Source organism: Chrysemys picta, chromosome 7 (genome assembly GCF_011386835.1).
Source record: "Chrysemys picta bellii isolate R12L10 chromosome 7, ASM1138683v2, whole genome shotgun sequence".
NCBI classification, from domain to species: domain Eukaryota; kingdom Metazoa; phylum Chordata; order Testudines; family Emydidae; genus Chrysemys; species Chrysemys picta.
In genome coordinates this window covers 42,482,972-42,508,811 of record NC_088797.1, presented here as the reverse complement: position 1 = coordinate 42,508,811, position 25,840 = coordinate 42,482,972, and the positions used below count along the sequence as shown (strand labels likewise).

At 42.2% G+C, this 25,840-nt stretch overlaps 2 protein-coding genes across 6 annotated transcripts in view; one reads left to right on the top strand and one right to left on the bottom strand.

The window, feature by feature from the left end:
* The window catches only part of CENPP (centromere protein P), a 328,523-nt gene that overhangs the window by 78,187 nt on the left and 224,496 nt on the right, over window positions 1–25,840 (bottom strand). The window lies entirely within an intron of this gene.
* ECM2 (extracellular matrix protein 2) overlaps window positions 1–25,840 on the top strand; it is a 41,995-nt gene that overhangs the window by 441 nt on the left and 15,714 nt on the right. The window contains exons 2-3 of the mRNA XM_005309338.5: window positions 8,058–8,376; window positions 24,521–24,709. Of these exons, the coding sequence (XP_005309395.1) occupies window positions 8,082–8,376; window positions 24,521–24,709 (484 nt within the window). The 5' untranslated portion in view covers window positions 8,058–8,081. The remainder of the gene's footprint in view (window positions 1–8,057; window positions 8,377–24,520; window positions 24,710–25,840) is intronic.

The following is a 25,840-nucleotide window of genomic DNA, read 5'->3' as shown; positions in this document are numbered from 1 at the left end:
AGAAAGTATGCAGTATTGGGTGATCTGGGCTTCTTTGTTCCATATGAATGCTTGGGATAGCTAATCATAATTAATTTCTATGAAATTAATTTCAATAACAGTATGTTAATGTTCAGAAATAATTTTAACCCTCCTGCATTGTCAGAGAAAGTGATTAACTCAAAGAGATTTCTGAACTTACTCTGAATAGAGTCAGATAAAGAAAGTATATAATACTCTCTGCGGAAGGTTTATAAAGGATCATTTGTTTAGAAATTAACTACTTCCTATCACATAAGGCAAAACAACAGAAAGACTGAACACAGTAAGAAAGAAAAACAAAATAAGTGACAAACAATTAATTACACATTGTAAGTGAATAGCAGAGAGGATGAAGAATCTTATACAAGCATGACTTAAACATTTCTGTAGAAAATATGTCCTATTAACCCAAGTGATAAAATATACACTATATCAGGGAAAACTATTGTTTAGTGTATTAAGCAACAATTACAATATAATAATTTCAACAAAAAATCAATACTAGGTGTCCAAGTCACAGTGTTGGTGATATGCAATGATTTACAGTTATTTTAATTGTTCAAATCTAATTTTGTTTTAATTTTCATTTGATTAAAATTTGACAACACTATGTTAAATATTATTTTATGTTTGCTAATTTAAGAGTGTCAATAGTGGGTGCAAAGGGTAGTACCAGTTGATTCTGTGGCCTTTTCTTATCTTACAGGTCAAGGACACTAGCTGGAAAAAAAATGTAGTATTAAACTTTCAGTCAGCACTGAGAAATTAATGTTCTTGATGTTAAACTACAGCACTTGAGTTCACATGTATCAGTAGAAACTGATTATATAAGCTAGTTTCACTTTACCTTACAGAAACTGTAGTTACAGTGTAGTTTTACTCTGATACTTGTAACTACTACTACATTCACACAACGAAGGATAATTCCAAAGTTAATATAATGCAGTTGATAGGTCTGAATTCTAAAAATACACGCATAAAGTATGGGAAATGTATAATAAATATTTCTGTAATTTAGGCAAAGCTCTGGTTAAATGAATGAGTGGTAATTAGCTATCAAAACAAGCACTGTTTATTTGCAATGCAATTCTTGTGTAACTACAATGTAATTACAGTCACAATATTATTAAATATAACCTAAAGATTTAACTGTAGAGATGTCACTGAGTGCTTGATGTCATGAAAAAACATGCTCAAGGCTTCTCCTTACAATCAGCTCCTTCATTCAACCCTTTTGAAGTTTGGCCCATCTATAGTTCTGTAATCTACTGTGCAGATTTATGGACAGTCAAAAGAATGCAAGTCAATTACAAATCACAAAGATGATTAGGCCGCTTGCCCTTGGTCACATCTGCAATGTTAGGTACCAGGAAATAAGCAAGCTTTGAGAAAGGCACCATTTAGGATATTTCTTGAGTTTCTGTGTGTTGGCATGTTCAGTAATATTTGTTTCTCATAAGAAAAAGGTACCAACATTCAGTGCCACAGTGCATACAGCATAATGAAGGGTGTAAATCTAGTAATTGAAGAAGGCATTTGGGTGTAATATAGCCTGGATTCTGTTCACAACTCTGCCACTAGTTCTGTATATGAGCTTCGGTGAGACATGTAACCTCACTGTACCTCAATTTACCCATCTGTAAAATAGGAATAACACATACCTACTTAATTAATGTTTGTTAAAGTACTCGTACATCCTCAGATGAAAGTAGCTAAACAAAGATTATTATAAAGAGGTAAGTAAAATATTTACCGTTCTAAAAATTATTTACTACTAACTTCCTGTACAAAAACCAAAATATGAAAATTCTATGAGTGGCATGAAAAACATGGAAGCCACCATATGCTTTGTATCAAGAAAAGGAAATCTTGGAAAACCTGCAGTATGAAAAATGACCTGACACATTAGCAGAAAAAAAATCTGGGTGATTAAAAAACAGTTTTAAGATCAAGAGAGAGGCAACATCTTACAACTATCTATGCACGAATATAAAGGCATTATTTGAAAAGGGATGTGCTGACTTAATTTCACTAAATTACAGCAACAGCTAATCTATCATTCATCTATCAAGGATGGTCAATCATCTTAGTGACATCCTCTAACTCAGTATAATTTACAATTACATACATTATGTATGCTCTCAACATAACAAACCAAAATCTAGTTTAAGACAAAGGACTATTAAAATAGCAAAAAATGTAGGTTTTTGTGGGTGCTTCATGTTATAAGAACTAGAGTATGAAAACTTAATGCCCATGCATTTGTACTGTAAATATGTGATTATGGCTTCCAGTATATATAGAAGTTTTTTTATCATAAAAAGATCTAAATTTTTCATGCTCTGACATTGACTCAAGATGTCATGCAAGCAATCTCATCACTAATACTGTGCAAACACAAAAAAATCACAGCAATTTCCGATAAATATTTTTTGATTAAATGGGTACCTAAAAAGACATCAACTACTTAACTTTACCTTTCCTAATATTAAATGTACTAGATGTTTTCTACGTCAGCATTTTAAATGGATGCTGCTACTGTAATTTGTGAAACTGTAAATATTAAAAGGAACTTCATTTTTCCCACAGTTGTTGGGATCCCAAAATATTTCCATTTTGAATCCTGTTTTAAATGTAGTCTAGTTCAGGTGAAAAAAATATTCTAGATCCTAGGGCAGAGGTCCCCAAACTACGGGGCATATCCCCCCTTAGTGGGAACACAGAGGAACGCGCGGGGGCACGGCAGGGCCCAGGACAGTCCCCACAGGGGCAAGGGAGGGAGGGCCACCCAGCCCCGCTCTGGCCCCGTCTCCTGGCCCCAGACCCAGGCCTACTCCCAGCCTTGGCCCCCAACTGTGTCCCGGCCACGGCTTCCGCTTCTGGCTCTGATCCCAGACCTACTTCCTGCCTCGGCCCCTGGCCGTGGCTCTGTACCCGGCCCCAGCTGCGACCCCAGCCTCGGCCCCCAGGTCCCTGTCCGCACTCCCCTCCTCAAGCAGCGACCCTGCTCCTGGCCCTGTCTCCCAGTGGGGGTGTGTGCAGACAGGAATAAGGGGGGGCACGGTCGTGAAAAGTTTTGGGACCACTGTCCTAGGGTGATACAGCACTTTTATCTTAAGGCCATGATTAATATTCAAAAGACTCTGGACACTTAACAGAATTTAACTAAAATTATTACATTTACAAGAACAAAAGGTCAGTATGGCCAAAGAAAGCTAGTGCCAGAACAAAATTCCTAACAACGACTCCCCCAAACACAAATAAAGCCCTTCCGCACAACTATCATAATGTATTATTTGCCAAGCCCTAATGTGCTCAGTGCTTTACAAGGCACAAAGATAAATACAAACCCTGCTTGAAGAGCTTAAAAAAGATAGGAAAGGAGTTGCTTTAAGCCTCTCTTGGAAGGATACCACAGCTATAGTGGGGGGAGGGATAGCTCAGTGGTTTGAGCACTGACCTACTAAACCCAGGGTTGTGAATTCAATCCTTGAGGGGGCCACTTAGGGATCTGGGGCAAAAATCAGTACTTGGTCCTGCTAGTGAAGGCAGGGGGCTGGACTCGATGACCTTTCAAGGTCCTTTCCAGTTCTTTGAGATAGGTATATCTCCATATATATTAAGTCTATAAAGGTGGCAAGGTGTATTCCAAATCACAAGTCCTCATCAGAGAAGGTCTCATTTTCTCATCTTCGCAGGATAATAATATTAGCATCTACAACAGGGATGGGCAAACTATGGCCTGGGGGCCGCATCCTGTCCTCCAGATGTTTTAATCCAGCCCTCGACCTCCTGCCGGGGAGTGGGGTCCAGGGCTTGTCGTGCTCCAAGGGGCTCCACATGCTGCCCCTGTCCCCGCAGCTCCCATTGGCCACGCCTTGCCTTGCCGCTGCATAGGAGCCAGAGGGGGGACATGCCGCTGTTTCTGGGAGGTGCTCGACGTAAGCGCCACATGGAGCCTGCACCCCTGACCCCCTCCCACCCTCCGAACCGCTTGGTCCCAGCCCGGAGCACCTTTCTGCATCCCCAACCCCTCATCCCCAGCCCCATCCCAGAGCCCTCACCCCCTCCTGCACCCCAACCCCCAATTTCATGAGCATTTACTGCCCGCTATACAATTTCCATACCCAGATGTGGCCCTTGGGCCAAAAAGTTTGCCCACCCCGATCTACAAGGTTGTCACAACAAGTCAGAAGACAAAAGCTGGTGAAATACTTGTCATAAGTACCTCTTTTTGGAGTGCATTCCACTCTTGAAAAACAGCTGTGTGACATGCTTGCTGCATTCCAGAAAATGTCTAGTGGGTTTTTTTAACCCTGTTTGTTGGCGACAGTAAACATAATTTGATGACTGGTTCAGCGCAGGAACTCCATGATCTTTAGCCATTTTGAGATGTGTTTTTAGTAGTGTAGGGGACAACTCAATATGGAACAATCCTTTTGGATTATAGTCCTTGTGTACTTCACTAAAGATGATTTGGGACACAACAGAAAGAAGTGGATTTGCCAATGTGTGAATAACCTAGTCATTCCTGAGATGAAGAGGTCGTGCAGCCATAAGCAATAGTGGTGATCAAGGGCTGGAGAAAGTATTCCTTCAATTACAGCCATCAATGAACTCTTGTCTCCTTCCTTGGCTGGAGGCACGATTTGTATCTAACAGAAAACTAACAATTCTCTCTCTAACAATACAATGAACTACGACCATAAACTTAAATGTAGCCCCAAATGTACAGCTAGTTACTTATTAGATGAGCAATGAACATGTATTTGAGCAGTACGGATCTGGAAATCTGTTCCATATTCAGGAAAGGATTTTCATATCCATGCTGCCTGAACACAGTGCTTATCTGTTTAAAAATAAAAATAGCCCTGTATCCAGGCCTATATTTGAATTCAAGTGTACTGCTCAACTGTAGAGAGTCACAATTACAAGAAGTGAAGAGTCCTGTGGCACCTTATAGACCAGGCCTGCACAACATGCGGCCCGCGTGTGCTCACTGTGCAGCCCGCGGGGGTTGAGTAGATGGGCTCACTGTGCAGCCCGCGGGGGGGGGTGAGTAGGCAAGCGGTGGGTGAGGGAGGGGGGCTGCGTACATGAGCGGGCGGGCAGTGGCGGGGAATGAGTAGGCGAGCCGGGCGGGTGGAGGGCTGAGGAGGAGAGTGGGCGGGCAGTGGCGGGGGGAGCCGGTGGGGGGAGCTGAGGAGGCGAGTGAGCAGGCAGTGGTGTGGGGTGAGTAGGCGAGCTGGGGTGAGGGTGGCTGACCTGTTCTACTGATCTGGTCTGGCTCCCATCCAGCCCCTCTCCCAGGGCTGGCTCCAGGCACCAGCAAAACAAGCAGGTGCTTGGGGCGGCACATTTCTAGAGGCGGCATTCTGGCGCTGGCCATCATAGGTGCTGACTCCAGGGCATGGGGAAAAAGTGCCCTCGCCGCCCCAGCTCGCCTCCGCTCCACCTCTGCCTGCTTCCCTGAGCATGCCGCCGCCGCTCCGCTTCTCCCCCCTCCCTCCCAGGCTTGCCGTGCGTGTAACAAGGCTGGGAGGGAGGGAGGAGAAGCCAAGCAGCGGGGCGCTCGGGGGAGGCGGCGGAGGTGAGCTGGAGCAGGGAGTGGTTCCTCTACCTCCCCGTTACTTCCTGCGCCCCCCCACCCTAGCTCATCTCCCCTCCACCTGCTCCCCTGAACGCGCCGCCACTCCGCTTCTCCCCCCTCCCTCTCAGGCTTGCCACGTGAGAAACCGCTATTTCGCGCAGCAAGGCTGGGAGGGAGGAGAAGCTGAGCGGCGGGCGCTCGGGGGAGGCGGTGGTGGTGGAGCGGAGGTGAGCTGGAGCGAGGCGTGGTTCCTCTACCCCCCCATTACTTCCTGCGCCCCCCACCCTAGCTCACCTCTGCTCCGCCTGCTCCCCTGAACGCGCCGCTGCTGCGCTTCCCTGCCCTCCCTCGCCTGAGAGTCTCCTGATCAGGGCAGGTTGGAAGGACGAGGTTACAAGAGGGAGGGGGAAGGGGGGAGAAGCGGAGCGGCGGCACGCCCGGGGGAGCAGGCGGAGCGGAGGTGAGCTAGGGTGGGAGGTCACGGGGGGGCCCGTAGGAAGCAATGTGGGGAGAGACATGCGGCACGCCGGGGGAAGAGGCGGTGCTGGGGATTTGGGGAAGGGGTTCAGAAGGGGTGGAGTTGGCGTGGGGCCGGGGGCATGAAAAAGAAAGGGGAGGCAGCCAAAATCCTAGAGCCGGCCCTGCCCTCTCCAAGGGTTGCAGCTGTCTGGAGGTGCTGCCTTCCTCATTCACACCTCATTCATTCAACAAGGCAATTGATTACAAAGTGGGGGGAAGATCTTATTCTACTTCTAGCAAAAAGACATTTTTCTTTTACCTTAATTATACTACCTTAGGGGCCCGCTATAACATATTACTGAGGTTCAATACTGCTGTTTCGGTGGGGCGGCGCTGGGGAAGGGGGGGTTTGTTTCCGCAGGGCAGGTGGCGTGGGGGGGGGTGTTTTGGCGTTGCTGGGGGGTTGTTCTGTGGGGCGGGCGACGCTGGGGGGGGTTGTGTTTCGGGGGGGGCTGGGTGGCGCTGGGGGGGGGGGGTCGGCGGCGCTCGGGGGGTTTCGGCCCTCAGCTGTTTTCTTTGGAGTAATATGGCCCTCGCCGCTTTACGAGTTGTGCAGGCCTGTTATAGACTAACAGACAAGACTGGTTAGAGAGCTCTATCACTACAGACTTTATCCAACAGATTAAACTGTCCATTCCAACCTGCCATTTTGGGATATGAGAGCTGTCCAGTGTGGATAAAAATCAATGATTTAAAAAAATAAAATAAAAAAAATTGGATTTTTTTTTATTTAAATCGGATTTTTTGATAAAATGCTTTTTGAGGAAAAAACCTATCTAAAGATAGCTTTAATTAAGTATATCTTTGAGCTATAGTGTCTCATCATGGAATAGGGATTATAAATTATAATTCTATAGTATGAGACAATATATTTATGTAATGTTTAAGAAAAATTTTGTAAATGAGTTCCAATAGTTCATGGATTAGGGACCCAATCTTATGGGATTCCAGGGGCTTCTGTATAGATTATTTAGGTTAATCTTTCTTTCTACCCAATGGGCCTCAGTGCTCAGTCTACAAGATATCATCAGAGATGCTTAGTTTTGCAGTTCTCAAACCGTGGATTTGTGGCTCCAGAGATAACATGCTTGTTAACAGCAAAAATGTTTTTAAATAAATAAATAAATATATAAATTATATATAGAGGTGAGAAATAACAGACCTCAACAAAATGAAGGTGAAGATGACTGAGTTAGCTGCAGAAGCCAATATTTTAAGTTTCTCATGTTGACCTGGCTGACATAGTCGATTTATTATTTTTTTTAAATATTTCATTTAACTATTTTAGTTAAAAACAATTTTAACAAAAACAATCCTGATTTTAAAAAACTTGAATGTTTAACTAAATTCAAAAATTCATATGCTTGTTTTGTTAAAATATTATATGTTTGCTGTTGAAGAAAAAAATACAGAATACATAACGTTGTTTTAGTTAAATAAAACAATTTAAATGTCTGTCTGGTGATGTTCTCCTCCTAATACAGCATGGCAAGAAAATCCTCCAAATATTAATGATTAACCTGTTGAATTGGAGATAGTTCACCTCCCAGTGACTTCATAAATATCTGCTTCAATTACCTTTGGTAAATGAAATAACCAAACAATCATATAACTGTAAAACTAATCTGAAAAGTTTTCAAAATAAATCACTTTAAAAATGTATAGTGTGTACCTTCTAAAAATGAAACCTACATCTACCTCTGAGTTGTGAAGAATATGTATTAAGGTTATAACAACCAACAAGAATGCACTTTTGTGAAGAAATCCATGATTAAATCGAGTCTTCCTGACTAGTGATTTAAATCATGATTTAAATCAATTCCACCCTGGAGCAGTCTAAGTATTTTCTGATAACTGTGCTATAAACTTGCATTACATGACATATATTATAAAAAGCTGTATCTATATCTCACTTTTTCTTTTTTAGGACACTGCTTGTGAAGGGGAAAAGATGCAGATTGCATCTTTGCTTTATTATTTCCTGCTTATCTGTTGGTGTATTGATTTTGCTCAAAATCAAACAAATGAAATTCCTAGGAGGCAAAGAAGGAGAATGCGCTATAGAGGATCAAGAAAGGGTTCCTCAGCATACCACAAACCAAACAGACAACGACAAATGAAGACTTCAACTACTGTTGCTGTAGTACCAAGCATTCCCCTTATTAATATTGATGATGGCATTACAGAAGTATTTGACTCTTTTATAGGTTTGGGTGGACATGAATCCAGTTACAGTGTCTTACCAGGTAAGAAGAGAACAATGATGTTTTTGCATTATACCGCTATACTTGTAAACCCTCCTCACTGTAGGCCACACTTTTCCTTTGCTTTAAAAGAAATTAATGAACTGTAAATTTAAATTATACACACACATTATATATATCTATATATATTCATTCAATGGTAAAAAATTATGTGAATGAAGAGTTAAGGTTACTTGGTGGTATGTAGGGTTGAGCAAAACTCAAACATCTGCAAACCAGAAAATTCACAGTTAAAGTTGCCCATGCAAACTTAACTCTGCTCTCTTTCAGCAATGGCCCAATATGCCCCATTAACACACACACACCTTTACTTTGCCAACACCACAGCTGCTGAAATGTACAAGTGCTTTACCTCCTTTTACAACCCATTCACACTCACCTAACTAACACTATTAAAGGATAAAAAGGTCGCCCACACCATCTTTCCTCTACCTTCTTTAAGCAGTGTCTCAATATGCACATACCCACACCAGCTCTTGGCACTACTAGATTCAGGAAGTTCCAGAACCAACTCCCCAGAAAGAATACCACATGTATACAATTTTAAAACCATTTCACAGCTTTTTACAACAACCTTACACTTACTCACAGGACACCATCTCACTTTAACTTAATCATCAGTTAAACCTGACATTAACCACACTCACTTTATCTGGAGTACATGAAGACAATAAAAGCTTAGACTGCTCTCATATTCCAGCTTGCTACTGTTAATACCCTTCGTAATAAAACCCCCGTGCCCTGCTAATTACTGAATGCACACAATTCTGCATTGAAATTATGTATAGTGGATCCTGAAGATATACATGCAGCTCTTCCCTTTTCTAACACAACCAGAGGTTGCAAAAATAGATCTCATATAATAATCACAACTGTCAGACACCACAAAGTAATCCACAAACATCCTCACTTCAGTGGAAGAGCTGGGTGTTCAGAGGGGTTGGGGTGCACTGGTAGGCCAGAAGGGACCATCATGATCATCTAGTCTCACCTTTTGCTCATTGCAGGCTGCAGAACCTCCCCACCCACTCTGGCAATTGGTCCATAACCTTTGGCTGAGTTACTGAAGTCCTCAGCGAATCCACCATTTATTCTAATTCAAACCAGCAAGTGACCCATACCCACTTTCTCCAGGGTCTCTGCCAAGCTGACCTGGGGGGAAATTCCTTTCCGACCTTAAATATGGCAGTTAGATCCTGAGCAAATGGGCAAGACCCACCACCAATCTCTGTAGTAACTCAGAGTCTTTCCCATCTAATGTCCCACTTCTGGCCATTGGAGATATTTGTTAATAGCAGCCACAGAGAGGCCATATGCCAGTATAGGCAACCTGATCATACCATCCCCTCCATAAATTTATCAAACTCAGTCTTAAAACAAGTTAGATTTTTTGCCCCCACCACTCCCTCCCCTGGGAAGGCTGTTCCAGAACTTCACCCATTTGAAAGTTAGAAACCTTCATCTAATTGGAAGTCTGAACTTATTGATGGCCAGTTTATATCCATTTGTTCTTGTGCCAACATTGGCTCTTAACTTAAATAACTCTTCCACTCTCTCCCTGGTGTTTATCCCTCTGATGAATTTATAGAGAGCAATCATATCTCCCCTCAGTCTTCACTTTGTTAGGCTAACCAAGCCCAGCTCCTTAAGTCTCCTCTCATAAGGCAGGTTCTCCATTCCTCTAATGATCCTGGTAGCTGTTCTTTGCACCTGTTGGGGTGCACTGGCAGCACAGGGGGTGTAAGGAGGTTGAGGTTCAGGGTAGTTGGGGTTCATTGCAGGGCAGCTGGGGTGCACTGACAGAGCTGGGAAATGCAGGGGGAGGGGGAAGCCAGTTTGGTGTGCACTGGCAGAGCTATGGTGTGTAGGGTGGTTGGTGTGCACTGGCAGAACTGTGGGAGTCAGACAGGTTGGGGTGCACTGGAGAGCTGGTGCTGCAGGGTAGTTGCAGTGCAAGAAGGTTGAGGTGCATTGGCAGAGCTGAGGATGCAGAGGGGTTGGAGTGCACTGGCAGAGCTGGGGGGTACCATGCCTCCCTCACACCTGAGCCCCCAATCTCTCTCGCTTCCCCTACCATCCATCCCCATTTATCCCCCACCCCATAAGCTCCTTCCCCTTGCTACAGCCCCAAACCCCTCTTTCCTATTCCTCCAATCACCTTCTCCACTAACACACCTCCCCTCCCAAGAAGAATTCACATATCTATTTCCCTCCTTGAAATACTTTAATTACATTCCCCCCAAAATAAAATCGCCACATCTGGACTCTCAAATGGCTGAATCCAGCCATTCAGTCCAAAACTTCTTTTGTCTTAGGAGGAGGTTTGTCATTAACTTATCCTTAGATATGTTAATGGAATGGTGAGTTCTGAGCCCTCAAGAGGTCTGTTACTCATCCAATACTTCTCAGTTTAACAGTACAAAACACCAAAAGGAAACTTTTTTGGGGGGACCCTGTAACTTAGGAACCCATTGGTTAAATAACCCCAAATTTGGATCACTAACACCATATAATGCTCTCAGGAGGCACACCAAATTTCAAAGCAAGCCAATAAACAATTCAGATTTTAGAGCACTTACAAGATTTAAGCTTTTTCGGTACCAGCACATGTGTAATATAAAAATGTACATTTTGTAATACCGTTCTCAATTTGGGTCCCTCAAAGATTTAGTAGTTGCCACGCACTACCTTGGATAAAACTTGACAGATTGAGACCATTTTGACCTGCATCATAACAATAGTTTTCTCTCTAACTCTGGGCAATTTTTTTAAAACTTTTTTTCCCCTGAGCATATATCTTTGGAACCCTGGCTCAAATGGCACCCTCCTGAGGCACACCAGTTTCAAAGAAATCCAACTAAACGTGACAATTTTAGAGGACTTAGAAAGGTTGATCTTTAAATAGATGTCATGAGCCAACCTTAACTATAGTGGCATTTATATATATGGATATAAACCTTAATATTAGGCAATACTATCAACACCACGCCTAACAGACACACCTACTTAAATAAAAAAATAAAAGTTTTATCATCCTAATGACTTCAGTACTTTTTTTAAATATAATTTACTGTGTTCAGTTCATGAAACTTGTTAATGACAATCATTTCTGCATGTCTATGTCTATGTCTTTAAGAGTAATATTTTCTGTAATTTTCCACAGACTGGCTGCACTTTACCTAATACATTTTTTCCCTTAGCCTGACTAATGTTTTCATAACCTCAAAATAGCTTTTAAGGTCACGTAATAATGTTCATAGCTCCTTTCTTAATATATCTGGTAAGTCAATTAATGGCTCACTGGAGAACCTAATGGCAATAAGTATTCGTAATACTCAAAACCACTTCAGATATTTTCCCAAATGTTAAAAACCTTAATACTTAAAATATTCCTTGAACTAAGTGTTTTGGGTATACTCTGATTTGTTTTTTTAATAAAATAAATTAATAGCTCTGAGATAATGGGTCTAAATCTCAAAAGAATATTAGAAATGAGACTCAATGTCAGATATGTTATCAGTGGAAAGACTGATCCTCACAAGCATACAAAACACACTCTTAAGAGACAAGATCACCAATCTCTGTCCATATTTATAATCTGGTGATATTTAAAAGAAGCTGAATATAATCACACAGGAAGAGACAAAATCTACTGATATTGTATAAAAATAGTGTATGTTATTTCAGTGTCTACTTACTGACTCTTTAATCTAGTCATGCCTGTCTAGAAATTCTCCATGCTAAAAATCATTTTGTAATTTGGGGCGGAGGGACTTGCTGCCTTAGGGAACTAATAATGGAGTATTTCACTTATGTTTGTTAAAATCAGACCCAAATCATAATAATCTGATGTTTTTTGGTGGACTATGTGGACTAAATTAGTGGTCTCTATCCAGGGCCTAGTCAAACATCACAAAAATCACTACCACAGTTTGCATATCCAAAAGCACTAGTTCACATTATGAAAATTTTCTGTGTGTTACAGGATGTGTTGCATACCCAGAGAACTTTTGAAATCTTCTTGCGACTTAAATGGCAGAAAAAAAATTTATTCACATTTTCTAGAACAATTCACTTTTGGTCTGGAACTTCTTTCAGACTGAACTAACCATCTCAAAACAAGCTAGAAAATAGGAGGTTTTAATGGGAAGGCTGACAAAACTCTGACTATAGTAATTTCAGTGGGTGCTAATATAATGCATGCATAATAGATACTATTTACATGAAACCTTTCATTTGAAAACATTCTTTAAATTAAATAGAAGAAAATACCACATAAATAGCATGTACTCTATTTAAACCATTCTGATCTTTCTGTCAGAAACCATTAGTCATGCTGAAATAATGTGTGGTTTCCTTCATCCCCAGTTCTGTCCATTTCTGTTTAGACTTTTACCCAAAAGTTGAGGTAAAGCCATTGGTCTTATTTTAGTCGTAACCCAATACTGGATTTGCACCAAATTTCCGAAGACTGAAAGTCCTGTGCTTATCTGACAAAGATTTCAACCACAAGGTATTATTCAGTCTAGTTTTTAAAGTTCAAAATTTTAGTTAAGATCAGATTTGGAAGTGTCTATTAAATAATAGACCTGCTATCATTAATTCTGCTTCAGAAGTAGAAAAAAATCTTACATTTCTATTGCTCCAAAGCACTACTCTTGCATAACACCAATCAAAGACAATTTGTACTAAGCACGTGAAAAGGAATGGACACAAATAGAATATTAATAATAGTAATCAGCTATCTGCATTCTTTTGTGTAAGATCATGTACACAGGGATGAAATAAGTAAGTAAAATGTTTCGTTACTTGTAAGCAACTTTCCAGTCTCTTGTTTCTTGTTTATGGGTTAGGTCCTGCCTGTAATGTAGATCAGTGTAATGAGAGGTACAGAGTTGCACTACTTAAGGGGGTGCAGCCTCTCCTACTCCTTGCATTGCTGGTCCTGTATGGTGTGTGGATAAGAGGGGCAGGGAGGGCCATAGTTCAACCTCCACTCTGCCCCCTATGGGATATCATGAATCCCTGAGGAACTAAGGATGAGGTACAGGGACTGCAATTCTGCCTGGTCCTTATACAGGTCAAGCAAGAGGGGAAACGTTACTTGCTCCCGTGTTATCACTGAGCACATGCAAATTGGCTAGGCGGGATTTTGTCCCTATATGTATAACCCCACCCTTTAAGAAATTCGAATTTAAATAGAAAGCAATATTAATAATTGAATATATACACCTGCAGGAAGAAGCCACATCCTGACTCATTTCTTACTCAGTCTTCATTCAGACAAGACTTTCCTTGACCTCAGATATGGTCAAACAACAAAAACAAAACAGAAATTTTGAAGAAAAGCAGAGATATTTCCAGCTCAGATAAGATATATGCTACTTTGCAGCTGCTGGCTTTTTATTTTTATTTTTTTTAGGGGCAAGTGTACTGTTCTTTGAATTTCCTTTGGAGATGTGATAAATGAAAGGCAGCGGGTAGCTCCCTTTTATGGACACCCAGCCAGCCAGTTAGCTATAAATCCCTCTTGGTAGTTGTTCTCTACTTGCTTTACCTGTAAAGGGTTAAAAAGTCTCCCTGCATAGGTAAAAGGAAGGGAGTGGGCACCTGACCAAAATGGCCAATGGGAAGGCTAGAACTTTTTAAAATTGTGAAAAAAACTTCCCCTTTGTCTGTCTTCCCCTGTTGTTCTCCCGGAGAGCAGAGACAGGGCTATCCAGCGCTGTTGAGGAGGATGAAAGGCCCAGGGAAGCAGAGCAGTTAATGGGAGCAGAATTAGCTCCCATTAACTTCCCATAGTTGGGACTCTCCTTCCAGATGGTGCTGGGGTTGCCTCTTGGACTGAGGTTACCTCTCTGGGGGAGGGAACTCCAGTTGCTAGGAAAAGGTAGGTGTTAGTAATGGGAGATTCGATCATTAGAAACGTAGATAGCTGGGTTTGTGATGACTGGGAGAACCGTATGGTGACTTGCCTGCCTGGTGCGAAGGTTGCGGATCTCTCGAGGCATCTAGACAGACTTATGTGTAGTGCTGGGGAGGAGCCGGTGGTCGTGGTACATGTAGGTACCAATGACATAGGGAAAAGTAGGAGAGATGTCCTGGAGGCCAAATTTAGGCTGCTAGGGAAGAGACTGAAATCCAGGACATCTATGGTGACATTCTCAGAAATGTTGCCAGTTCCACGCGCAGGGCCAGGCAGGCAGAGCTTCAGAGTCTCAATGCGTGAATGAGATGATGGTGTAGAGAGGAGGGGTTTACATTCATTAGGAACTGGGGAAACTTTTGGGATGGGGGAAGGCTATACAGGAGAGATGGGCTCCACCTAAACCAAAGTGGAACCAGACTGCTGGCACTAAACATTAAAAAGGTTGTAGAGCAGTTTTTAAACTAGGAGATGGAGGAAAGCTGACTGCTGCAGAGGAGCATGTGGATCGGACAGAGACTTCTCTTAGGGGAGAGTCTAATGATAGAGAATCTCAAGGTTATAGTCAGGAGCAGAGTGAATCCACATGTTTCATAGAATCTCTAAGGATAGAAATGTCATGCTCTAATAAGAATATAACATTAGGGATCTATTATCGACCACCTGACCAGGACAGTGATAGTAATGATGAAATGCTAAGGGAAATTAGAGAGGCTATCAAAATTAAGAACTCAATAATAGTGGGGGATTTCAATTATCCCCATACTGACTGGGAACATTTCACTTCAGGACGAAATGCAGAGATAAAATTTCTCGATACTTTAAATGACTGCTTCATAGAGCAGCTGGTATGGGAACCCACAAGGGGAGAGGCAGCTCTAGATTTAGTCCTGAGTGGAGCGCAGGAGCTGGTCCAAGAGGTAACTATAACTGGACCTCTTGGAAATAGTGACCATAATACAATAGCATTCAACATCCCTGTGGTGGGAAGAACATCTCAACAGCCCAACACTGTGGCATTTAATTTCAAAAGGGGGAACTATGCAAAAATGAGGGGGTTAGTTAAACAGAAGTTAAAAAGTACAGTGACTAAAGTGAAATCCCTGCAAGCTGCATGCGTGCTTTTTAAAGACACCATAATAGAGGCCCAACTTCAATGTATACCCCAAATTAAGAACACAGTAAAAGAACTAAAAAAGAGCCACCGTGGCTTAACAACCATGTAAAAGAAGCAGTTGGAGATAAAAAGACTTCTTTTAAAAAGTGGAAGTCAAATCCTAGTGAGGCAAATAGAAAGGAGCGTAAACACTGCCAAATTAAGTGCAAGAATGTAATAAGAAAAGCCAAAGAGGAGTTTGAAGAATGGCTAGCCAAAAACTCAAAAGGTAATAACAAAATGTTTTTTAAGTACATCAGAAGCAGGAAGCCTGCTAAACAACCAGTGGAGCCCCTTGATGATCAAGATACAAAAGGAGCACTTAAAGACGATAAAGTCATTGCGAAGAAACTAAATGGATTCTTTGCTTCAGTCTTCATGGCTGAGGATGTTAGGGAGATTCCCAAACCTGAGTCGGCTTTTGTAAGTGACAAATCTGAGGAACTATCACAGATTGAAGTGTCACTAGAGGAGGTTTTGAATTATTGATAAAACTCAACATTAACAAGTCACCGGGACCAGATGGCATTCACCCAAGAGTTCTGAAAGAACTCAAATGTGAAGTTGCGGAACTATTAACTAAGGTTTGTAACCTGTCCTTTAAATTGGCTTCTGTTCCCAATGACTGGAAGTTAGCTAATGTAACACCAATGTTTAAAAAGGGCTCTAGAGGTGATCCTGGCAATTACAGACCGGTAAGTCTAATGTCGGTACCGGGCAAATTAGTCAGAACAATAGTTAAGAATAAAATTGTCAGACACATAGAAAAACAAACTGTTGAGCAATAGTCAACATGGTTTCTGTAAAGGGAAATCGTGTCTTACTAATCTATTAGAGTTCTTTGAAGGGGTCAACAAACATTTGGACAAGGGGGATCCAGTGGACATAGTGTACTTAGATTTCCAGAAAGCCTTTGACAAGGTCCCTCACCAAAGGCTCTTACGTAAATTAAGTTGTCATGGGATAAAAGGGAAGGTCCTTTCATGGATTGAGAACTGGTTAAAAGACAGGGAACAAAGGGTAGGAATTAACGGTAAATTCTCAGAATGGAGAGGGGTAACTAGTGGTGTTCCCCAAGTGTCAGTCCTCGGACCCATCCTATTCAACTTATTCAGAAGTGATCTGGAGAAACGGGTAAACAGTGAGGTGGCAAAGTTTGCAGATGATACTAAACTGCTCAAGATAGTTAAGACCAAAGCAGACTGTGACGAACTTCAAAAATATCTCACAAAACTAAGTGATTGGGCAACAAAATGGCAAATGAAATTTAATGTGGATAAATGTAAAGTAATGCACATTGGAAAAAATAACCCCAACTATACATATACTATGATGTGGGCTAATTTAGCTACAACAAGTCAGGAAAAAGATCTTGGAGTCATCGTGGATAGTTCTCTGAAGATGTCCATGCAGTGTGCAGAGGCGGTCAAAAAAGCAAACAGGATGATAGGAATCATTAAAAAGGGGACAGAGAATAAGACGGAGAATATATTATTGCCCTTATATAAATCAATGGTACACCCACATCTCGAATACTGCGTACAGATTTGGTCTCCTCATCTCAAAAAAGATATACTGGCACTAGAAAAGGTTCAGAAAAGGGCAACTAAAATGATTAGGGGTTTGGAATGGGTCCCATATGAGGAGATATTAAAGAGGCTAGGACACTTCAGCTTGGAAAAGAGGAGAATAAGGGGGGATATGATAGAGGTATATAAAATCATGAGAGATGTGGAGAAAGTGGATAAGGAAAAGTTATTTACTTATTCCCATAATACAAGAACTAGGGGTCATTAATAGGCAGCAGGTTTAAAACAAATAAAAGGAAGTTCTTCTTCACACAACGCACAGTCAACTTGTGGAACTCCTTACCTGAGGAGGTTGTGAAGGCTAGGACTATAACAGCGTTTAAAAGAGAACTGGATAAATTCATGGTGGTTAAGTCCATTAATGGCTATTAGCCAGGATGACTAAGGAATGGTGTCCCTAGCCTCTGTTTGTCAGAGGATGGAGATGGATGGCAGGAGAGAGATCACTTGATCATTGCCTGTTAGGTTCACTCCCTCTGAGGCACCTGGCATTGGCCACTGTCGGCAGACAGGATACTGGGCTAGATGGACCTTTGATCTGACCCGGTACGGCCATTCTTACGTTCTTATGCTGTAAAATGCTTTGGACCAGGTATGAAAAATCACCAGATCATACCTAGAAACTCTAATTTGAAACCCCAGATATGTAAGTAGATCAGGAAATGTCTAGAAAGACGTGATTAGGTTTATCTCTTATATTTCTTTATGGATTGTTGACTCTTCTGTGCTAACCCCAGGTGCTTTTGGTTTGCTTATAACCTTTAAGATGGACCTCAAGAGAGCTATCTTGATGCTTAATCCTTGTAATTATTTTTTTTAAATCTAGCAAAAAGGCTAAGTTCCAAATGTATTTCCTTTCTTTTTGTTTTTAATAAAATTTACCTTCTTTTAAGAACAGGATTGAATTTTTGTGTCCTAAGAGGTTTGTGCATATGTTGTTTAATTAGGTGGTGGCAACAGCTGATTTCCTTTGTTTTCTTTCTCAGCTCTTCCCCGGAGTGGGGGTGAAAGAGCTTGAGGGTACCCCACAGGAAGGAATTCCTAAGTGTGCCTTCCTGGTTTCTCGCACTTGGGTGGTGGCAGCATCTACGCATCCAAGGTCAGAAAAAAGCTGTAGTCTTGGGTGTTTAATACAAGCCTGGAGTGGCTAGTATTAATTTTTAAAATCCTTGCAGGCTTGGACATTTGAAGTGCCAGAGTGGGGAATCAGCCTTGACAGGCGAGTATATGAAAAGAATATAATGACCCTTACAGAGCACATAGACATGTGCAGTCAGGATCTTAGCAGTGAGTATCTCCCTAACAGCTATATTATGGATACCTGGGTGGAATGAGGAAGGGTTCGGAGTCAAACACTATTTGGACCCAGATAATTTCCTCTTCTGCTAGCATGGTTTGAGCTGATCAGAGTGCAAGTGAATAAAGGCTTATGCTAATGAAAATATTGATATAAATCTGTGGACTGTGCAGGCCTTTTTCAGAAAATAACAGAAAAGAAATTAGAGGTAATTGCCAACACCGACACCTCAAGTGATCATTTGTGAATTTCCTCAGATTCCAAGAGGGTGTTTATCACCTTTCTTAGGCTAGGTCTACACTACCCGCCTGAATCGGCGGGTAGAAATCGATCTCTCGGGGATCGAATTATCGCGTCTCGTCGGGACGCGACAATCGATCCCCAAATCGACGCTCTTACTCCACCAGCGGAGGAGTAAGCGCCGTCGACGGGGAGCCTCGGAGGTCGATTTTGCCGCTGTCCTCACAGCGGGGTAAGTCGGCTCCGATAGGTCGAATTCGTGTAGCTGAATTTGCGTATCTTAAATCGACCCACCCCGTAGTGAAGACCTGCCCTTAGAATGAGCGACTGTTGCTTCTTTCTCTCAGCTTCGCAGATGACAGGTTAGGTAACACTAGATATTGGCTCAGGATTAATCTCTCTTGCACTATGCTGTGTGCGCATGTGTGGACTTTGAGAGGAAGTTCCACTTTCATCTAAATCAGGTCTAAGAAACAAGTTCTCAGGATTAATGTGAAGGTCATTATAATAACTATGGCCTGTTCCTTCACAATCTTCTTTAACATCTTTGCTCTCAAGTGGCTGAAAGGGAAATGGCATAAAGAAGGATTTTTAACCCAGTTCTGAAATAAGGGGACAACAACCTCTGCTTCTGAATGTCTCTTCCTCATGTAGTACTTCTTTTGGCTTTCCATCTGGACTTACATGCAAACATGTTAATCAACAGGCTTCCAATCTGGCCTGTGGTGCACCAAAGACTAGGTGATATAGACTGTATTCCCTGGGTTCTAAGCATGTCTTGTTGAGCTAGTCAACCTTGACTTTCCTACCTGATGTAGGGTTCCAAGGAGTAGATGAAGGCTACTTCTCTAAGCAGTGATGGTTTTCTCCCTTCTTGGCCATTATATACACATCATGATTCTGAAGAATCATCTGCTGGAAAGGGAGAAGTGAGGTTGATAGTCCATAGCATGGGACAGGTTATATGCCTCTCTGGGCTACATCTGCTCCCAATCATATTTTTTATTCGTATTATGGAAGTGCTTAGGATCCCTACTCATGGACTATCATGCTAGGTGCTGTATAAACACAGAACAAAAAGACGATCCTTGCAGGAGTCCAGTTATATTCCTACTATCTGGGGTCTGGCATTTATACCGATGACCAGTTTCTCTGGACCCAGTCTTAGGTAGTTGTTATGTTACATTAAGAATGAATTAACCAATTGCTGACAGGAAGTGAATCAAGAATTGTGCCAGGTAGCCACACAGGAGAAAAACTAGTTCAGAAAGTTGATATTAGGATAAATATTTGGCGAATCACCCCCTCTCTTCTTCTGTCTCACTTCTGAAATAAAGCTGGCTTTGGATGATAACTTAAATGGTAGACTTCTCTGTGGATTGTAATGGGTGTTCAAAGCCATGTTTCTCAAGGTTTTTGCAATGGCTGCTGGGCCCTGTCTAACATGATGAAAAGTTATCAGACATTGGTGGACATACATTCCTTTCACTTGAAGATACAAGTGGTAAGGCATTTGTGAATATCTATGTAGAAGTTATGAGTCAAAAAAGGAGTACTCTGTATAGAAAATGCTTCTTGTCACAGAAAAAATTCTAATGCCTCTGGGTGAGTCTCCCTGATCATATCTCCAGAAGGTTTATTTTAATATTTTGAAGTTTTGGGAAGATAATAAGGTAATGGTAAATTTCAGTGTTTCCGTCTGGAATACCGATCTCCTTATAGACTTGTTGAGAGACCTGAAATCTAGAATGGGCTGCATGCGATTGTTTCTCTTTGTACCACAAACAATACCGTACCCTTTCCAGAATATCAGTCTCTCCATGGAACTGGTTCCGTAGTTCCAGTATGTAGGAGATGGACTACTACACCTTTCATCTTCTGATGCTGTGAAGAGTCTTGTTGATAGTGTTGATTTATTTTAATTTAATTTGGGATAACAAACTTGTCCCTGGGACAATGAGGTTCATTGAATATCCTTCCCTGATTATCTGAAGCACCCATTTTCTGATGTGCTTCACTCCCAGATAAAGGCCTACCCTGAAGCATGCCCTCATAGGAGGGGTAATTTGTCCAGACTTGGGAAACCCCAAAAACAGCTTTAGCCTGGATGAAGAATTTTATTGTGTGTGTTTTGTTTTTGGGCACCTGCTCACAGTTGAGCACAGATTTCTACAATAAAAGACTACAGCCAATGCTCTGAGGGTTGAGGCTGCAGTTTCCAAGTTCAGTCTGAGTGATTATCTTATTCTACTGTTTATCGGTTTGACAGAAATACTACCTCAACTGGTATGACTATGCCCTTTAACAAGGAGGCCATAGAAGGCTTAACCTTAGTCAGAAAAATGAAGACCTTATAGCCCTTAGATACAAGATAGGACTTTAAGGGAATTCCTACTCCACTTTCTTCACATATTCATAAACCAAATGAGGAAGATTTACACAGCAGTCAGACAATTTTGCAGGGTTAGGGTCTTTGAGTTTGTGTATTTTTACTGTTGTATTTTCTAAAAGTATAAGCACCTATGAAGTTAAACCCCCATTTATATGTAATTCTTCAATGTCTGGTGAACTGTATGAGGTATCTCAGAATCTCAGCTTTAAAGACTTCTCTTTCTGTTTAGAGGATCTTAAAACCTCTTATAAAAGGTTTTAAGACTTTTTGCTTTCTCTTTTATTGCTGATTGTGAGCAATATCCTTCACCAGTCCCCTGGACCAAACTCCTGAGAGAAAGGCAGGAAGGGATCTGTGAGGGGGAGACTACATTACCAGGGAAACTGAAAGGAAGGAAGGAGTCTGTAGGCATGTCTCCTGCGTGCTTCCATAAGGAAAAGGGTAGCCACTTTATGACTCCTGTGGGACTAGGGAGGCTGGATGGGAAGTAGAAATAGGTCCATCTCTCAGGGAGGAGGATGTGAATCAATTCAACCTAAACTACTCCGCTGCTTGGTCTGGATTGTGTGGGGACTGACCACAGAAAATAAAGTAGTGAGCCAGAGCCCAAATGGAGACAAATGGCTCATTGGAATCAGAAAGTTTTCACTTTTCATGGCAGAGGAAGCTGTGCAGATAAAACAACTTGTGGGAAGAGGGGATAACTTTGCAGCTTTATCAAACATCTTAGCACAGACTTTGCCTACCTGCAGGCTAGGAGTTTGAATTTCTTGCTGCTGGTTGCTAAGGGGGTGGGGACCTTTGCCTTTCCCCAAGATTGAGGAGTCTCCAGTGAAACTTTCCTGCTTGCTTTGCAAACTGTGGGAATAGGGGTCCCATGTTTGGTATGAAAAAAACTTCCATGACACTGATTCTGGCAGGTTCTCAACAAAAGGGGCTTTCATGTGCTCTGCTCAACCATCCCGGGGTGGACCTTGCCCACACTTTGGCCTACTGTCTCTGTCTGACATTTCTGAGAAGTAGAGTACTGTCTTTCAAACCCTCAGAAACCCAAAATATTTGTTTTCATTTTAACTGTTTTGAGGGAAACAACCTCAAAGCCACTGAAGAAACAGATACATTTAGTAAAAATCTTAAAAATCGTGTGAAAATTCTGCTGCAAAGGAAGGCCTTCAGTGTGCTACATATGCTGCTTGGAGGCTAGGGTAGGGTTACCATACGTCCGGATTTTCCCGGACATGTCCGGCTTTTGGGGGCTCAAATCCCCGTCCGGGGGGAAATCCCCAAAAGCCGGGCATGTCCGGGAAAATCGGGAGGGAGGGCTCGGCCGGGGCCTCTTTGGCCGGGGCCGGTGTGGGGCCGGGCCGGGGTCGCGGGGCCGGGCGGGGAGCCGGGGGCGCGGTGCCGGGCCGGGAGCCGGGCCAGGGTCGCGGGGGGGGGTGTGCGCTGGGCCGCGGGGCCGGGAGCTGGTCCGGGCCACCGGGGGGTGCGCTGGGCCGCGGGGCCGGGAGCCAGTCCGGGGTAGCGGGGGGTGCGCTGGGCTGTGGGGCCGGTCCGGGCCGCCGGGGGGTGCGCTGGGCCGCGGGGCCGGGAACCAGTCCGGGGTAGCGGGGGGGTGCGCTGGGCCGCGGGGCCGCCGGGGGGTGCGCTGGGCCGCCGGGGGCCGGCAGTGCTGGGCGGGCCGGGGGTGGTTGGCCGGGGGCCGGGGCCAGCACCCCAGGGCCCGAGCCGACCCAGGCTGGCTCCCGTAATTAATACGAATTAAATGTTCGCGGGAAGCAGGGGAGGGGACGGAGACTTTGGGGAGGGGGCGGAGTTGGGGCGGGGGGGGCGTCGCGGGGCTGGGTGCGGGGCCCCGTGGAGTGTCCTCCATTTGGAGGCACAAAATATGGTAACCCTAGGCTAGGGTGGCCACTGCCACATCCCTAGAATACCTGACCTTCCAGTATTTCTGGGAACAGTGTGGGCCCACCTTGACCAATGTGATCTTGCAAAATGCACAATGCATATGAGGCACATTGCATCGAGGACATGATTTTGAAGACCCTGTCACTCCACACCCACTGGCATAACCTCAGCTGGTGCATATGAGGTCACACCAGCAGGTCTGGAGCAGCATGCTCTTGAAAATGGTGTTTCCCATCTGTGATACAAGATAAAAGGATAGCCAGTTCTGTCTCAGTACTGGCCGGGGAGAAAACCATAGAAAAAAAATGTCTGTCTGGCTTAAAACCTGACAAATTGGCTATCTACTGGAGGCAGAGAATTCTGGAAAATTCTTCCTGAGGGGTGATCTGAAGCTCTGGTTCAGAGCAAAGTTCTGATCAGCCTTCTGTTGCCACAGACAGGGAACATCTCTCCATGAAGACTCTCAGACATGGAAGAGATTAAGAATAGAAACTATAACCAGTTCCCATCAGATGTCCATATCATAAAAGCCACCATCAGACATGATGCTAATTGTCCCCTCTGTAGGCAGAGCAGAGCAGAGGGGCCAAAAATCGAAAAGGACATGTATAATTAACTATACCATCCCATCTCCCACCTTAATGACCCTACCAGGTCAAGACTGAGGCACAGTGGCAGGGCAATGTGAGAGTAGCTGATATAGATTCTGCCCATGTTTAAACCATTTTTTAGAAAAAGGATTTTTATTTACAACTGTCGATCTGGCATGTTTTAATAAACACTAAACTCACTTAAGGCTAAATCCTGATTCTGCTGTTGTCAATGGGCATTCTTTTCACTTCAATGGGCAAGGATTTGGCTCTGTTCTGTTCAGGTTCTTATACTGTGCTCATCACCTTAGAAACTGAACGCTTTCCACTCATGCATTAAGCAACATGACTACACATCTGTTACATGTTGTTTGTTCTCTCATCCTTTCCCCACAGGGAGATAGATGCATGTGCAGTGGAGTCTCTTGGTTTGGAAGTGATGAGGTTTGTGAATGTCACTCTGATGCCCTTGCTTCCTAGAGAATATGGTGATGGGTGCTTTAGAAATACATACTAAAAAGAAATGTTTTATGTTCTCTTCAGTTCATTATCAACTACTGAGGACTCAGATATTCAGAGTGAAATTGTAAGCTAAAGTATTTTACCTACATATTTGAAATATCCCCATTATATTAAAAATGTCTGGTGTAATTTTTACAGAAAAGAATAATACACATATTTAAGAATTCTTCTTTCATACTGTACTCAAGCACCAAACTAAGACTCTCCTACATAAATACATTCTGCAGAGAAATCATTCATTCACTTCCAGGTTAAGAGCAATAAATGCATTTAACACCGGAAACATTAATTAGCTGAAAAGCATCTACTGAAGATCCAGTAAATTGAAATATTTGCCTTTAGCATTAGCCATATTCTCTGGCTTCCCCAACCACTTTACTATTAACATCAAGTATATCAAAGATCTAAACAATGAAACTGTATAATGTGTATTTCAGTTTAAGCTATCAAAGAATTATTATTTAATTCATCTCTTGCTTTTGACCTAATTCTTTTTCTTTTATTAGGAAAGAAAGGGCACTGTACAGCTAACGGGATGATTATGTACGACAAAGCTGTGTGGTCCCCCAAACCTTGCATTACTTGTCTTTGTTCAAAAGGAAAAGTGATTTGTGATGAAACTACGTGCCTTTCTCTGACATGCCACAAAACTGTGATACCTGAAGGAGAGTGCTGCCCAGTTTGCTCTGATATTGGTACAGTACACCATACTATCTTCTTATCCATCATTTAATTTTCTATTTGTTATTTTTACTATTTTAAAACTACCTCAAACAAAACATTAAATAAAGGCAAAGGGTAAGTGATATAACCTATAAAATACAAGTAATGATTTATGCAATTTATTATACATATTTAACTGTTTTTCTAAAATATATATTATAGAAATTATTTGGAGGAAATTCTATGGCCTGTGTTAACAGGAGGTCAGAATAGATGAACAAAATGGTCCCTTCTGGCCCTGGAATCTTTGAAACAAACAATTTTTTAAAATGCAGAAAGTAGAAAAGTTCAAAATTATGTAATAACAGCAGCTGTACAGATCAATTTTTCTTTACAGAATCAACAAAAATTATTTCATAATACAATTCAAAAGGCATGTTGCTCCCAAATGGAAATACGCTCTGTCTCCAATGGGAAAAGGATCAGGGCCCCATACTTTCTATTGATTTTTCCCGTTCTATTTTCTCCTCCCCTCACTATCATCCCTATGCTTTTTCAGCTAATGAAATAAAAGCATAAACTTTACTCCTTTACAGTACATACCAAAAAGAAATAAGGTTCCATTGATAAAGTGTTAATAAATGATTTCTACATGATATAAAAGCACATTAGACACGAGTAGTATGTGTTATAGATCGTTATAAGAACATCAGAAGAAAGCAATAAAAAGTGGTAGTTACAAGCAGTCTATTAACCTGTTTGACACTAACATCTATGACAACTGATCAACCATTTATTAAAACCTCCGTTAATCATTTATTAACCCTGGATATATTACCTATAAAATTAACTCTAATAGAAAGTGTGACCAAATGTCCAAGTTATCCATCACTCCACACTGAAAAAACCCCCACAAAACTTTTCACTATAGAAAAGCATCTTTTCTATTGTTAGAATGCTGCATTGTTTCCAGTGAAGCCAATGATAACTGAAGGCCCCCACCTAGAAGGATCAGACCCTAGCATCTCTTTTGCACTTAAACTAGATAGTGGAGAGTCTAGTTATGCATTCAGGAAACAAGTACCAATATTTCTTATCAGACTTTAAAGTAACAAAGTGATAAAGATGTTCTAAATACCAGTTAATGTGTTTTAGTAAAACAA